Raw genomic sequence first — 16,710 nt, forward strand, 5'->3', positions numbered from 1 at the left:
CTGTAAAATGTGACCGTTGGCAGAATGCCTATACCTCCAGAGGACAACCCTTAAACAATGTCAGTGCATGTGGAAGTAAACGGAGAGGTCTGCAGAGAGTGCATTAACCCTATCCCTGGGAGGATACCCTACTTCTGGACTGTGGAGAAGAGCTATTACTCATCATTGGACAAGGGGAAAGTTGAAGGTGTGCAACCTACATGTGGGCTCACTTCTCACTGTAAAGGTGTGCATGTGTTAGTGTTAGGGAGAGAGTGCACTGCATAGGATGTCAACCATGATACAGATGGCATCTGATGTGTGTCCTTTTAAATACGAAATCTGCATAAAACGAATTATTTATCAAGTTCATATCCTGTTATGATTCTCATCATAACAGGATATGTCTGACATTTAGCTTTGACGTGTTTAATGACAAGTGGCACCTCTCAACCAGAAATATGACACCCTTTGAGGTAGGGATATCGCTAAATATCCCCTATAGCCGGAGGCAGACAACAATCATAGACCAGCACCAGCTTGCAAGCAGTTCAATTCAGTGAATAACCGCGGCGCGCGCGTGGGGATTTAGAGACTACAGTACTTGGCACCTGCCGACCACAGCTTCAGCAGCGGAAGCAGGCAGCGGTCGAGCGCATCAGCTAGCGACCGCGCGAGCCCTACCCAGACCGCAGGCGTTAGTGTGTTGTGCAAAGTAGATGGGTAAAGGTCGCTTAAGGACAGGTCAAGTGAACCTTATTTAAACGTACCATGCATATGTAGGCTGAATATTCCAAGTAAAAGGAACCTTTAGACTAAGTGTTCTAGCCCCACGGTTATTCCATTTGCATGTATTGTACTTTTTGTGCATACATTAATTGAATGACTGCTGAAATGATCGAGTGGGCGCTTAAAGAGTAGTTGTAGTAGTAGTAGGCTAGATCACTGATCCTTTAGGACGTATTAGGCTTGTATTTTCACTGTTTAATATTGCTGTTTTATTCTGGTGTATATTTGGTGGGAGAGTTGGTGTGGATAGTGTGTAGGCTATATTCTGTGTTAACTCTCCGAAACATGTACGCATGAGGAGAAAACACTTCCCTTGGGACCACTTTATGGTCATTTTAATATAAATGTAGTTCATTGATTCAAGTTTTTTATTTTTTATTAAAATCATTAAACCTACTCCTGCAGGTCGCTCAGTCACAGCCTGACCTTTCAAATCAGATTTTCTGACTGGGCGCACAAATGAGAATTTGCGCGTCTAATGTCTCCATGTCCAATGTCCGAAACCTCTTTCTATGATTTGGGGCTCCAGCGGCAGATGCATCAGGGGAAACTCAATAGGCTCTTCCTATCCATGGTCGTATGTGAAAGAGAGACTGAGGAGGACACCGGATCGAGCGGTGCGCTTTACCGACAGGCGGTGATGTCATGCGCCATTCTGATACCTCATCGCCTATACGGTTACTGGCCGGTAATTTATTCATTTACATTTGCTAATTTTCCTTACAAGCTTACGTGCGGACATGGGTTGGCTGCAGGGGCAAGCCTTCTCATTGTCCCAGGGCGGGATAGTCGTAATTTGTTTTAGCTAATCCGGTGTCGAACAGAAACGGATTAGAGATGCGCCGTTGCCACGGAAGAAACGGTTGTGTGTTGCTTGTTAGGTTTAATCATATAGCAAATTGTGTAGACATATCATACGCAGTTCCAGATAATAGGCTAACTGCGTTAATTCTCTGACTTCAGTGTATTATGACTACATTACATTTTGAACATGGTCCTGAAACTTCTGATCGCAGGGATTTCCGATAGCCGCTGTCGGTGGTGCTAAATCATATTTCTATGTTATTAGCGCTATTTTATGTTTGTTTGCACTGGCTTTTTCCTCGTGTCAGTGTAACTATATCGCCAAATGTCCAATACCAAAAGACAATTACTAAATCAGACAGCTCTGCCTGACATGGTTATAGTAACCTAAGTCAATTGCAGTTAGTGTTCCCGTTTTGTGGGTGTATGGTTTAAAAAGCTGCACGAGATGTTGTTTCATGGTTCGTTCTCCGTTTTAATGTGACTCTTCAAACATACGTCATGGGCCGGTGTTATATAATATGCCTACTGATGGTTTGTCGGGACTGATGGTTTCTACGGTTGTGGCTGTGTGGCTAGATGGAGTACAGCTTCATCTAGTTGTAGCGTCGGGGATCACAGTTGTTGACAAGTAGCATTTTAGCTAAACCTAACCCATACCCTTTAATGACGTTAATTCTCCTAACCTGATGCATTAATTATCTTAACCTGCTGCGTTAGTTCTCCTAACCTGCTACGCGAAGTCACTTCTTTCCGTAGTTGGGTTAGGTTTACCTAAAACGTTACAGTTGTCAATGAATCATCAGTCCCGACAAACCATCAGAATCACAGTACCTGTTCAGGAGAGTGTACCATTACAGTTAACGTTCAGATAGAAATGGAACCTATCGAGGGAATCCTATCAGCTTTCATGATTATTATATTCATTATATTATATTTCACTACCCTGAATACACCTCAGTACGCACCTCTGGCTCTATTTAGGCGAAACGCTGCCTTGGGAAGATTACTCACTGTCTTTGGGTTTGCCACCATCTAGTGGACTCATAACGCCGACGCATGGACTATACTCCCATGTGGGGCTGCAAAGTAATGTCAGTAGGTCAACTGTAATACCGCACATCAAGCCATAGAGACGCATTTGATGAGGGATTTATACATACATTTGATTGACTAAAAACATTAGAAAACATATTGAAGTATTTGTTTTGTCCATATATACTGTATGTATGCAGACTCTAAGGCAGTGGTTCCTAACCTTTTTCGGTTAATGTACCACCAACTGAATTTAGCTCTGCCCGTAGTACCCCTGGAGTACCCCCTCATGTGCATTTTCCCAGTAGGCCTATGGTCTCACGAGTCTTCTCATGTACCCCCTGTAGATAGGCCAAGTACCCCCAGGGGCCCTAGTACCCCAGGGGGCCTAGTACCCCTGGTTGGGAACCACTGCTCTACGGTACTGTATCAAACATAATTGGGATCACTTGAACCCCCAATCCTTGTCTCTAGTCGAGGATAGGATGTCAATTATGGATGAATCTATTGTTTAAGTAGAACATTACCTATTTTCATATGAGGGCGGAAAAACTAAATTGGTACTTGGCCATGCTGTTCTTTATTTTAGTGACTTTCATTGTCCTTCTCTCTCGCTCTCTCTCTCTCGCTGTCTTTCTCTCGCTCTCTCTTTCTCTCTCTCTCACACCTCGGTTTGTGTGTGCCTGTGCGTCTTTGTGCGTAATCTTGTACTTGCACAATGATCATCCTGTTTTTTTTATCAGCAAAACATGACAAATAGACTATGTGTCATGAATTATTATGTATAATTTATAGCGAATAAAATGGCAGGCGTTTTCTCAATTACGGTTCATATAAACCGGTTCCTTTTATGGGTGTGAAGTTAAACTAATGGCATGTGAACTCAGATAAACACATTTGATTAATTAAATAGGAAATAATACAAAGACCTTTTATTCCAAAAGAATATTGATTATTTTTTATCTATCGTCCTTTCCTGAAAAGTGCATCATAGATTTTACAGTAAGCAAAATTCATATCAGACATGAACACATCCGCGCTACATTCACAATCATCATTTTGGACAGTGTGCCGCACAGGAGGAAACTTCTTGCAAGCAAATGTATAAAAAGTATTTATATTCAGATGAAATGGGGAGGTCTTGGGCAATATTGTTCCTTCAGGTGAGTTCTTGGTCAGTTGCTCTTTATTGCTTAACCAATACAGCGAACTCTGCAAAAGAAAAATACAAACATTAACACTATCCAGTGTCTTATAACATTCATTTACTTTATTATCTTAGGCCTTAATATAGATTGACACCAGATCATAAACATCGTTATTAATATTCAAGCAGTGGTGGAAAAATTACCCAATTGTCATACCTGAGTAAAAGTAAAGATACCTTAATAGAAAATGACTCAAGTAAAAGTGAAAGTCACCCAGTAAAATACTACTTGAGTAAAAGTCTAAAAGTATTTGGTTCTAAATATACTTAAGTATCAAAAGTAAATGGAATTTGTAAAATATACTTAAGTACCAAAAGTAAAAGTATAAATAATTTCAAATTCCTTATATTAAGCAAAGCAGATGGTACCATTTTCTTGTATTTAAAATGTACAGATAGCCAGGGGTACACTCCAACACTCAGACATCAATTTTACAAAATATGAATTTGTGTTTAGTGAGTCTGCCAGATCAGAGGCAGTAGGGATGACCATGTGTTCTCTTGATAAGTGCATAAATTGGACAATTGTCCTGTCCTGCTAAGCACTCAACATGTAACGAGTACTTTTGGGTGTTAAGGAAAATATATGGAGTAAAAAGTACATTATTGTCTTTAGGAATGTAGTGAAGTAAAAGTGAAAGTAGTCTAAAATATAAATAGTAAAGTAAAGTACAGATAACCCCAAAAAACGACATAAGTAGTACTTTAAAGTAGTTTTACTTAAGTACTTTACACCACTGTATGCAAGTGACATTGGTTAACGCATTGATTAACCCGTGTATGCTATGTTTCGTACCATCAATTCCAATCATGCCATCACCATCGGCATCACCAGCCTTGAGGAAAGCCTTTGTCTCTGCATCGGTAAGTTCCCTGGCCTTGGGGCAAAAGTTCTGAAGGAACAGCCTGGAGAAAGAGACACAAATATTAGTTTAGTTTCATTTGAATGTATGCAGGCCAATGCACCAATGCACACCGACTTTTAGAATGCATGCGCACCGATACAATTGAATAAAGTGGACAGACTCCTGCATTGATTTCATCAATTGTCTGTTAGTTGTACTGTAATGGGCATGGCTCTTACTTCAGCTCCTCCACCTCAATAAAGCCACTTGCATCCTGGTCAATGACCTTGAAAGCCTTCTTGACGTCGTCGGCGGACTTCGAGGCAAAGCCAATCGTGTGGAAGAAGGTCTTGAAGTTGAAGCTGTCGGCGGCTGTAACGCAAATATGAAGGATATATGTCTACTGTGTAACCTGCAAGTAACACACAATGCAACTACAGCCTAGAGAGGTAATCGTGTGTTCATATTGCTAATTTCACATTTATCATACAACATAATTGGGTTGAAATGGCTTTTTAGGTGGAGGGGGAAGTAAACAAACTAGGGCCTACCTTTGCACGCTTCCAAAGCGGTTTTGATGTCAGCCTCCTTGCACAGATGGGCACAGGCCATTTTGAGCTGAATGTTGAAAAAAGGGATAAATTGTTACTTTAATACAACTTTGATTTAGCATGTCAACGTTCGGTATTGAGCATTGCATTTAATCTACAACATGTTTTGAGAGGTTATTACCAGGTAAGTACTAAACTATTATTATATTGTGCAATACCAGGGCACAAAAATAATGATACAAAATATGAACAAATCACCAAACACTCAGACTTTCTACCAAACAAAATGTCAGCACGACTCAACCCATCTTATTTCATTTAAAATAGATCATCCACTTCATTACGCAGGATGTCAAACAAATATTTCAAACCGACCAGCCACTGTTTACCAGCATTTGGCTGGTGGTCTTTTGATAATAGCAGAGCCCCTTTCACCATCCATGTGATTATAACGCAATGAGATCAAATCAAATGTGTCAAGCTGCCCTCAAATGTGTCAGTCTCAACCACTGGGTGTAATTTGGGAATTCATATCAAATCCAATTGAAACATGTTTAGTTGTTCCCAAAAGTTAAGCCCTGATAGTTAAGGCAGCCCACTGCACATGTGGGTATTTGATAACGATGTTGATGTTGCATTCCAAACGTTCCATCTGAGAAACTCATTTGCAATTGTCCAAATCCGTCCCGCTCCGGGGTGCGTCCAAATAAAGCCCAAAAATACAGAAACAAAATCTCAGCCTTTGGGTGTTTTGGATGACACAACGGCCTGCAGTCCCACGTAAATTGTAAAGTGCGCATATGATAAAATGTACAGCAAAAGCCTGGATGCTGTCGCACTTTTCTGGATCCTGGGTTCCTGTACTTCCTTCGCACCGCACTGAAACTCACCTCTGACGTCTTTGGTGAACGGTTGATAGAGAAGACTTCAGGCGACTGCGGCGAGTGATGTTCCCATCGATACTTCTGACCTTATATACTTTCACTCAACCGAAATTGGAGGCATAATGTAACCGACACCGGAGGGGGTGGGGGGATTGTCCACTGGCAAGAGATCCGATCTATTTTAAGATTCATAAATGAAGATGCTTAAAAGGTGCGTTTGAAAAAAGTCCATAATATCCCCCATTGCTAAGAATATGTTCTGCTGAGTGATAGGGATGGAATCGACGGTTGCTAAAAAGATTTTGACCGTTTCTATTGAGAGGCCGTGTAGCCTATGGATATCACCGCGGTCATTGGTAAGGTTTCTAAGGAGGGTTGTAGTCTTCATGTAATATGCATGCATATGCTGGACTTGAGAGGTCTGTTTAAAACGATTTTGTGTTACTCTGAATGTATTTCAAAGAGTTTCCAGTCATTCATTGCATTAAGGTGAAGTATTGGATGTGCGTAAACCGTGTTGGTTTAGAGAAAATATGATGCTTTTATGATTTAATATTTTCATATTATAAGATATGAGGCTACAATAAACTTTTAATATTTTACATGAGAGCAATTTACTTGCAACATTCTTATGATTGCCTAAGATTTTATCACGCAATGTCACGTGAAAGCAAATTTACGCATGATCCCAATAATCTTGCACATTCATTGGTGTATCCCGGACTAAATCTGCATAGCCAAAAAGTGTCTGCCGCTTCTGTAAACCTACAAAGGTAATGCGATCATGTGGCGTAGCCTACAGTAAATTGTACTATACTTCATGTCTAGCCTATACTGCACGCTCAAGTCCTTTGCATTTGTATCTTTTTGTTACCCTTTATATCGCTCAGAGTACTTGGAAAATAAAGGAAAGTATAACCCAAAACAAACGTCGACATACTGTTTATTACTTTCACATGGATTGGCTTTTGGATAGAAAACAATGCACCATTCCACCATAATGTTTAACTGTTCATTACGCAATTTTACAGCAAATGTATGTTAAAGTTTATAGCGAACATTATATTTTTTCTGCAGGTGGCACCACTGTCCTATCTCTGACTGGAGGTGGGGGCGGGGATAAACCTTCACGACACCTATTTTTCTGTCTGGAAAATGAATTGATTGCGGCACGCTTATGTCGCAAAAGTGTTGCGTGTTGAATTACGGATACATTTCTTAGTTGGGTAGTTACTATGTTGAACCAATGGGGTCAGTGATACACTGATTGGCTCAACACAGTCTGTGTACATGTTTTGACTGTTAAATGAGAGGATATGGAATTAATTATCTCAGATAAGCTATAATAGGACAATTGTAAGTTAGCTACTGTAAATGATTTACTGTAAGTAACTTTTAAGTATATGTAAAATAAACAACCTACAAATAAATTGCAAGATATGCCACAAATTTTCACAAATTATGCAGATAACACAGTCTGACATGACTGAAAATACCACCATGTCCTTAAGTATTTATAAGGGAACCCCACACACTGGTTACACTTTATTTAACATGTATTTAAAATGTCCCGCTGACTCAACATAATGACACAAGGCTATTCTTGGCCATTCTGTTGCAGTGTCAGTTTTCTCCAGCACTTTGTCCTGTTCACCAAAGTGGAAGTGCCATCCAGAGAGGGAGAATCCATGAGGGGGCAGCAGGCTGGCAGACCTGCAAGGCTCTTTTAGAGTAATGTGAAATATATCCTCTGCAAATCCCTTAGGAAGTATACCAGTGATGCCCAAGGACTTCCCCCACACTAGAAGCATGCCAGGACCTGGTCCAAATCCTACAGGACTCCCCTCTCCGATCTGGGCATTATTAAAACAGGTGCACGTCTCTTTCTCTCTTTCTCTCTCTCTCTCTCTCTCTCTCTCTCTCTCTCCCCTCATAACCCCTCACGCTAGCAATGACCTCATAGATAAACACACAGGATACATTTGAAATCTCCTCAAATGTTCCCCTATAGCCTGAGTCCCAGATCTGTTTGTGCTGTCTTGGTGTGATAGTGACATAGGAGTTCACAAGACAGCACATACAGTATAGATCTGGAACTCAGCCTTATTTCTCCCCACATTGGTTTCCAAAGCATCGAGAGTCTAAGCTGAAAAGACAATGTTTACACCAAAATAGTATTTATTACTGGGTTTTCACTATTCTTCGAAAGTGTAGATATGATTGTACAATTTGCACAAGCCATTTTCAGATCATTATAACACATCCAAATAACATTAACAATACACTAAAAGGACATTGTGCTCCATGTTGAGAAATATAGTCCGCAGGCAGTTGATAAATAAAAATATGAATTTAGCTGAAAGTTAGTGATTCTTGCTAGGAGTTCTGGTTCTGTGAAAAGCGGTTGATCTTGGTCAATGGACAATTATGCCTTTACAAGGGCAAGAAGCGCTGTGAAAAGTGGATAGAGTAAAATTATCATTAGTATTGTGCAAAATATGCTCAACCAAGATTATTGACCTTATTGTTCATGTTTGAATAATACGATGCAGTCAACAAATCAGAAAATCAGTGTCCACCTGCTGTAGTAGCACTGAAAAAAAGATGAAAAGCTCTTGCTCTTATAAACACAAGGCAGTCAATGTAGCAAATCTCCTCTAGTGTTGTTTTTCCTTGTTAATGTCATGTGGTCAGGAAAAACTCTGGGTCCCAGCTATATGTCCAATTCATTTGTTACCAGTACACCAACATATCATCCCTGCAGTGTCCCTCAACCATGATGAGCTGGGTTAAAGTTCTCTTACCGTCAACTCCAATCTTGCCATCACCATCCTCGTCCCCAGCTACCAGGAAAACCTTGGTCGCTTTGTCTGTGAATACTCTGTCGCTGGCAGAGAAGTTCTACAGGAACAGCCTGAGCGAGAGAGAGATGATGGAGGGAGGGAGGGATGTTGGTTTAGTGTAGCTTATAAAACTTTGGCTAGTCAGACCATTATTACTGTTCCAGCTGGCTGATTGTTACTTACTGTAATGCATTGCACAGAGAATTTTCAACCAACATTTTCTTAGTGATACTTCCTCAATCCCCGACCATGAAGACAACACGTCTTTTAAACTTCCATGTCTAGTTGCAGGTGGTTCGTTTGAATTTAGAAAATGCTCCATTATTAAACTGAATGCTTTTTTTTGCTCCATAAAATAATCCAACAATGTGTAAGACGCCACCTTTTTCAAATGTTCTCTCAGGTGCCGCATGTCATAATCGCACCTCAGAAATCAAGCGTTGCGTTGAATGACACTCACCTGTCTTGATCAATGAGAAGATTTGAAATAGACAAGATGGCGGCACACACATTGTTGAATTACTTCATGGAGAAAAAGGTGAAACGTTTTATTTAAAAAACGTATCCAAACATCTGGGACGCGTACAGAGTCATTCCCCACCCCCACTTCACCCAATCAGATCATGTCTCCCTGATTCTACTCCCTGCATACAAAAACCTACTGAAGAAGAAGCCACCAACAGAGAGAATGGTGAGACAAAGTATGGACGGAGCAGACTCAATTCTCCAGGAGGGTTTTGAAAACACAAACTGGAATTACAATGTGACAGACAACGCAAGTAGCAAGGACTACAAGGGCTATTACAGACGACAAAGGCAAAGCCAGCTGTGTGATTCCCACTAATGCCTCTCTCCCCGATGAGCTCAACAAATTCTATGCTCGCTTTGAGGCCACCAACACTGAGCCATCCAAGAGGGCGGCCCCTGCTGGTTCACAGCTGATCACTTTTTTTTTTTTTAAGTCAGTGACAGACTGGTTTATGATGATTTTGATTTTAAAAGTCTTGGGGGCATGGTTTTTGTTTGAAGACGACCAGGTGCTTATGCTCTCAGAGGCTGACATGAGGAAAACTCTCCAGAGAGGGAATACTTAAAAAGCTGCAGGACCAGACAGCATCCCCGGCCACGTCCTCAGAGCATGCTCTTACCAGCTGGCAGGCATCTTCACAGACATCTTCAACATGTCCCTGTCCCAGGCTGTAGGCACCACATGCTTCAAGTCAACCACCATCATTCCAGTCCCCAAGAAACCAAGGTGACATGCCTAAATGACCACCGTCCTGTTGCACTCACCCCATCATGATGAAGTGCATCAAGAGGTTGGTCATGACCCACATAAAGGCCTAGCTGGCCAGGCCCACTGGACCCACTCCAATTTGCCTACTGATCCAACAGATCCACGGAAGATACCATTGCTATCCATATGGCCCTCTCCCACCTGGACAAAAGGAACACCTACAGTATGTGAGAATGCTGTTCATTGACTCCAATTCAGCATTCAACACAATTGTTCCCTCCAAGCTCATCACCAGACTCAGGGCCCTGGGTCTGGAAACCACCCTCTGCAACTGGATCCTGGAAGGTCTGGTATGGAAACTGCTCCGCTCTCGACTGCAATGCCCTCCAGCAGGTGTTGAAGACGGCCCAGTACATCACAGGTACCGTACTCCCACCCATACAGGACATCTACTGTTTCTTTAGCCATTTACTTTCTGCTATGTTTGCTGCAGTGTTGAGAGGTGAACCTGCAGGTCAGCATTTCATTCGCTGTGGACTCCTTGTATATCAAGTGTACGGTATGATGCTGAATTAACCAACTATAACGCCTCAAATGTGTACCAAATATACAAATGTGTTATTGGACAATGTAAATAGTACGGTGGCCATTTCATGAATTGTTCAGCAGTCTTATGGCTTGGGGCTAGAAGCTGTTAAGGAGCCTTTTGGTCCTAGACTTGGAGCTCCGGTACCGCTTGCCGTGCGGTATCAGAGAGAACAGTCTATGACTAGGGTGGCTGGAGTCTTTGACAATTTTTAGGGCCTTCCTCTGACACCGCCTGGTATAGAGGTCCTGGATGGCAGGAAGCTTGGCCCCAGGGATGTACTGGTCTGTACGCACTACCCTCTGTAGCGCCTTACAGTCAGATGCAGAGCAGTTGTCATACCAGGCAGTGATGCAACCGGTCAGGATGCTCTCAATGGTGCAGCTGTAGAACCTTTTGAGGACCTGGGGACCCATGCTAAATGTTTTCAGTCTCCTGAGGGGGAAAGGTTTTGTCGTACCCTCATCACGACTGTCTTCGTGTGTTTGTATCATGATAGTTCGTTGGTGATGTGGACAAGGAACTTGAAACTCTCGACCCGCTCCACTACACTACACCCCCATCGATGTTAATGGGGCCTGTTCGGCCCTCCTTTTCCTGTAGTCCACGATCAGCTCCTTTGTCTTGCTCACATTGAGGAAGAGGTTGTTGTCCTGGCACCACACTGCCAATTATCTGACCTCCCTATAGGTTGTCTCATCGTTCTCGGTGATCAGGCCTACCACTGTTGTGTCGTCAGCAAACTTAATGATGGTGTTGGAGTCGTGTTTGGCCACGCAGTCGTGGGTGAACAGGGAGTACAGGAGGGGACTAAGTACACACCCCTGGGGGGCCTCAGTGTTGGGGATCAGCGTGGCAGATGTGTTGTTGCCTACCCTTACCACCTGAGGGCGCCCGTCAGGAAGTCCAGGATCCAGTTGCAGAGGGAGGTGTTTAGTTAGTCCCAGGGCCCTTAGCTTAGTGATGAGCTTCGTGGGCACTATGGTGTTATCTGCCTATGCTGGTGATATATTGCTCATCTTTTCTGGCTCTATTATGCACTGTAGAAAGTATACTATACAACGAGTACTTTGTTAAACACACAAGTGAAACGCAATCTGACATAGTAGGGTTGAAGTGAAGAAAAATTGGACCTGCTGATTTCTGTTGACAAACTGGTATAATTCTTACCTGAGCATGTAGCCAGAGCTGCAGTCACATCAGCTGCAGCGAGAATAGATGGAGAGATCTTGCTTTGTCTGGGAAATTATAATGTTCTTATATTTAACTGTTAACACTGTCAACACTACAGGGGTCATATTTAGACGTTGTTTTCAAAAGTGAATAACCCACGAGGTTACATTAAAGTTAAAATAAAAGATATAGATTTTTAATGTTTTTAAATTAGTTTTAGTATATTTTATTTGCCACTGGGGGGGAAGAAACAGATGCCAACTCTGTAAATTGATCCAAACGTGTGCGTCATGCGCACAACTCCAACTTGGTGCAAACCATGCAGTGCTAGTTAAACAGGCTTCACAGTCGGTTCGGCCACAGATTTGATTTAACTAATTACCAATTTCTCAATCTTTTCAGCGTGTAGAAGCATTTATAATGTAATCTTTTTTTTATCATCACTTTGCCAAATTTGTGACATGTGGGGAAATAATGTTTTTAAGGCTACATTACATTGTAGCCCTTTACATTCACACCTATATGGATTGAAAATGGCAAATTTGGGCACTGATAAACTCCTAAATTGGAAGGTAGTGGCTGTACAACATGCTATACATGACGTCAGAGCTCTGGCTCTGCGCTTCACAGCACTATGTTTTTATTTTATTTTTACTGACAGCTGTTCTGAACTTGTGTTGGAACTTGAGCACCTCATAGGACAGTTGCAGCCTGGCCCCATCACTCCCGCTAATTGGGCAACTTTTGCAAATGTTTTGTTGTCTGAGTGAGGAAAATGCTGTAAATTAAGAAGACTCTATGTATTTTTGAAAGATGAGACATTGAAGATTATAATAAATACCACTTTGATGTCATACAAGCAAGCCAAACACCCGGGAGTCCAAATGTGCCCTTCACATTTCCATATCATAAAACCCATGTCATAAACAGTGTCTGCGTTTATGATCACTTTGTTTGATGTACAGTTAGAATATGAGATGTCGTCTTACCCTGGGTTGTTCTGAACATAATGAGCCTATGTTTGTCTTTTGGGAAGAAAATGAGCTGCGGAACATGCACCAGAATGCACTAATGACTCCTTTCAAAGCGTACCAAAATTGTGATCTGTTTCCCTGAATTGCATTGTGAAAGCCTAAAACTGTAACATCGTGTTGGCAACAGAACATGCTTTTAAATCATGCCCACCTGACCCAGATTGCACTTTATACTGGACTGTTTCTGGATTGAGTAAACAGTAATTGTGTGATGGCAGGGATGCAGGGTTGTGTTCCTCACAAAATAACTAAGTGTACTTGCTCTAGGAGAGCTAAAAAAAAAAAGCACTTTTATGACTCTTCTTTGAGTCATAAAAGTGAAGTAAAATGACTTAGGAACTGTGCACACTTTGGAGAGGTGTGTGTCCACTTGGAGACACCTGTTAGTCCTCTCACTCAAACCTTGTCATTTATTTGTCTTATTTTGCACCTAACCCGCATTTTCCAGGAATTTCCGTGTCATGTTACTGAATGTATCCATAGTATTTTCAGATTTTGTTATCAACAAATGCCGCGAGAAGTACAGTACATGTAAAATGCACATAACATCAACAACATAATGTTTGGATTCAGTCTTGTGTCAGGTGAACCGTTGTGTCTAATAATTTACCCATACTTTCCAAACTATTCCCTTTCAATTGCTACCATTGTTATGCATATGGTTTTTCATATTTATTCTGCAAGAAACATTTCAATTTATCCCCATCCATACAAGTGTCACGTTTGTGTGTAGGAACGGACCAAAGCGCAGCGTGGATATCGTTCCACATCTTTATTTCTCTGTGAAACTATGCAAGACATACAATAAACAAAGCAACAACAAACCATGACGAAGAGGTGCAACATACACTAACTCAAAATAATCTCCCACAAACACAAGTGGGAAAAACATCTACTTAAATATGATCCCCAATTAGAGACAACAATGACCATCTGCCTCTAATTGGGAATCATACAAAAACCCAACATAGAAAAAAGAAACTAGAACCCAACATAGAAAAAAGAAACTAGATTAAAAAAACGTCACGCCCTGACCTACTCTACCATAGAAAACAAGAGCACTCTATGGTCAGGACGTGACAACAAGCCAATTTCCACGAGTGTAAAAGGTTAAATAGAGCATTTTAAATAATTTTAGGCATACTGTTTATGTGGTAAATATAGATGACTATTTTTTGGGTATGTTTGTAATACGAGTGTATGATATGATTCAGTAAATTGAATGACATTCACTGCATCTGTAACAGAATCACCCTCTCTTTCACGCCTATCAGAGACAGCTAGACAATGACCTCCATCTCAGGAAACCCAACTTTTCCAGACATAGCTTTTGGTGATTCTCTCTTTTGCATAACTTCTGGCATTTGGAAAAATACAACTATTAGTTATTCCATTCCATTCCTCTTTATTTTTCTCTATTTGAAAGGAGGTGCTTTACAAGCCCCGTTGAGTTTTTTTACCTCTCCATACACGCTGCACATGTACTTTTCTTTTTTCTTCTAATTATCATAATCTTATTGTTTTGCAAATAAATAAAATAAAATAAAGAGGAGAACAAATCAGTGACTAATGATTATAACGGTTGGTAAGAAGCTCCAATTGTTATCCACCTTCACAACTGCTGTCCATAAATTATCAAGTTTGCCTCTGCTGAAAATTGTCCCTAAAATGTTTTTAATCCATTTTTACTGAGAGGTCCGTTGCTCCATGTAAGATTTTGGTTCCATATTCACTATTCTGATGTATTCCAATTCAATGCCCCCATCTGAGATCCCTTTGCACACTGAAGTTCCTTCGGAGAGCGCACATCCTACTCACTTTTGCGCTGCGTGAAGGTGAGTGAAAATCAGTGTATAACTCGAGTTGGCTGACCCTAACCCCTTTCCTTCTGTTTTGTATTTCCATGACACGGTGCGGTGACCCACACCATGTATAGTTTGAGTCCCAGTTACTATATCAGCATCGGTTTTGCAAAAAAAAATGCTATTTTTAACGTAACAAATGAGGTTGTTCAGGGGCTCTGAGTTAGGGCCTTGTATGTGAGGGCCTAAAGACGTGGCAAGGTCATAGCCACCTTGAAACCAAAGTAGGCTAGGGAGTGACTTCATTGACCAACTATTCACGCATCTGGGCAGATAAAAGAAAATCAGTTGTTTGGGGATATCAATTCTCAGTCTCAGGCCAACCCTATTGATACGATGGAAAAATATTTTAAGCTCATAAAGTCACAAAATATTAGGTTTCTGTTTCCAGGGTAGAATGTCAATATCATGATAGCCTGTTAAGATATGTTGCTAAGCGTAGACCCGTGGTGGAAAGGAACACTTCAGCTCTTCATGACTTCATGCTTTTTCGTGATTGATCTAATTGATTTATTAATTGACACAAACACAGCTATACATATTACGCACAAAATCTTTTGATATAGTCACTGTAATACGCATTCTGACCCTTCTGCGACACCCCTGCATAGAGGACCCTTAACAATTCCATGCGGGTTAACTGTCCACAGATTGAGTAAATATGTTTTTAAAATGAAGACTCTTACCACCTGATCCTTCTTCTTTATCGGCAATGAGTTTAAATAATGCCGGCAACCTTTACGCCCATGTGTGTGAACTAGGCTTGGCTACAAAGGTTGAATGCTATGCTCCTACACCAGCTATATAGCCACTCCGGGCAGTTTATTAGCTCTCAAAACAACTTCACCATGACATTGTGTTTACACCTGGATGGAATGGTAGAAAGAACGCCTTCCTTTCTCAATGCAACACTGCACTAACGGGAATAGCATGTCACCTGTGTGGTGTTGGATATAGAGTATCCGTCAGTCAGTCAGTTGGGAGGCGAAGACGGATGGAGAGGGTATGAATGGAATTCGACCTGAGTGTCCTCCATCACCTTTTACCACCTGGGAAAGAAAAGCCTTCTAACAATACAACTATTTATTCATCCCACAGGACACAGACATCAGTTAAATGGCTAGTTTTGATTTACATTTGGTTGAGTTGTCAACTAACGTGGAAATCTGTTCTTTGGTCTGATGAGTCCAAATTTGAGATTTTTGGTTCCAACCGCCATGTCTTTGTGAGACACAGAAGAGGTGAACGGATTTTCTCCGCATGTGTGGTTTCCACCGTGAAACATGGAGGAGGAGGTGTGATGGTGTGGGGGTGCTTTGCTGGTGACACTGATTGTGATTTATTTAGAATTGAAGGCATACTTAACCAGCAGGCTACCACAGCATTCTGCAGTGATACGCCATCCCATCTGGTTTGGGCTTAGTGGGACTATCAGTTGTTTTTCAACAGGACAATGACACAACACACCTCCAGGCTGTGTAAGGGCTATTTGACCTAGAAGGAGAGTGATGGAGTGCTGCATCAGATGACCTGGCCTCCACAATCACCCGACCCGACAATTGAGATGGTTTGGGATGAGTTGGACCGCAGAGTGAAGGAAAAGCAGCTAACAAGTGCCCAGCATATGTGGGAACTCCTTCAAGACTGTTGGAAAATAATTCCAGGTGAAGCTGGTTGAGAGAATGCCAAGAGTGTGCAAAGCTGAGATCAAGGCAAAGGGTGGCAACTATGAAGAATCTAAAATCTAAAATATATTTTGATTTGTTTAACACTTTTTTGGTTACTACATGATTCCATGTGTTATTTCATAGTTTTGATGGCTTCAGTATTATTCTACAATGTAGAAAATAGCAAAAAGAAAGAAAAACCCTTGAATGAGTA

At 41.3% G+C, this 16,710-nt stretch overlaps 1 protein-coding gene across 1 annotated transcript; it reads right to left on the bottom strand.

Annotated features, from left to right (window-relative positions):
- Positions 1 to 3,512: 3,512 nt before the first annotated feature.
- On the bottom strand, positions 3,513 to 6,223 carry LOC115205657 (parvalbumin beta 1). The gene is made up of 5 exons (XM_029771852.1): positions 6,101 to 6,223; positions 5,211 to 5,277; positions 4,899 to 5,031; positions 4,611 to 4,720; positions 3,513 to 3,819 (listed from the first exon to the last, which is right to left on the bottom strand). The coding sequence occupies exons 2-5, from the start codon at positions 5,269 to 5,271 to the stop codon at positions 3,794 to 3,796; spliced, it is 330 nt and encodes a 109-aa protein (XP_029627712.1). The 5' UTR covers positions 5,272 to 5,277; positions 6,101 to 6,223; the 3' UTR covers positions 3,513 to 3,793.
- Between the last annotated feature and the right edge of the window lie 10,487 nt (positions 6,224 to 16,710).

Source organism: Salmo trutta, chromosome 1 (genome assembly GCF_901001165.1).
Source record: "Salmo trutta chromosome 1, fSalTru1.1, whole genome shotgun sequence".
Classification (NCBI taxonomy): domain Eukaryota; kingdom Metazoa; phylum Chordata; class Actinopteri; order Salmoniformes; family Salmonidae; genus Salmo; species Salmo trutta.

What these genes read in the sequence shown, in the direction of transcription:
- LOC115205657 (XM_029771852.1), bottom strand. Translation starts at nt 5,271, where the DNA reads ATGGCCTGTGCCCATCTGTGCAAGGAGGCTGACATCAAAACCGCTTTG. An exon ending in CGCTTTGGAAGCGTGCAAAG is followed by an intron (nt 5,032 to 5,210) that starts GTAGGCCCTAGT and finishes TTTGCGTTACAG; the next exon opens with CCGCCGACAGCTTCAACTTC. An exon ending in ATTGAGGTGGAGGAGCTGAA is followed by an intron (nt 4,721 to 4,898) that starts GTAAGAGCCATG and finishes CTCTTTCTCCAG; the next exon opens with GCTGTTCCTTCAGAACTTTT.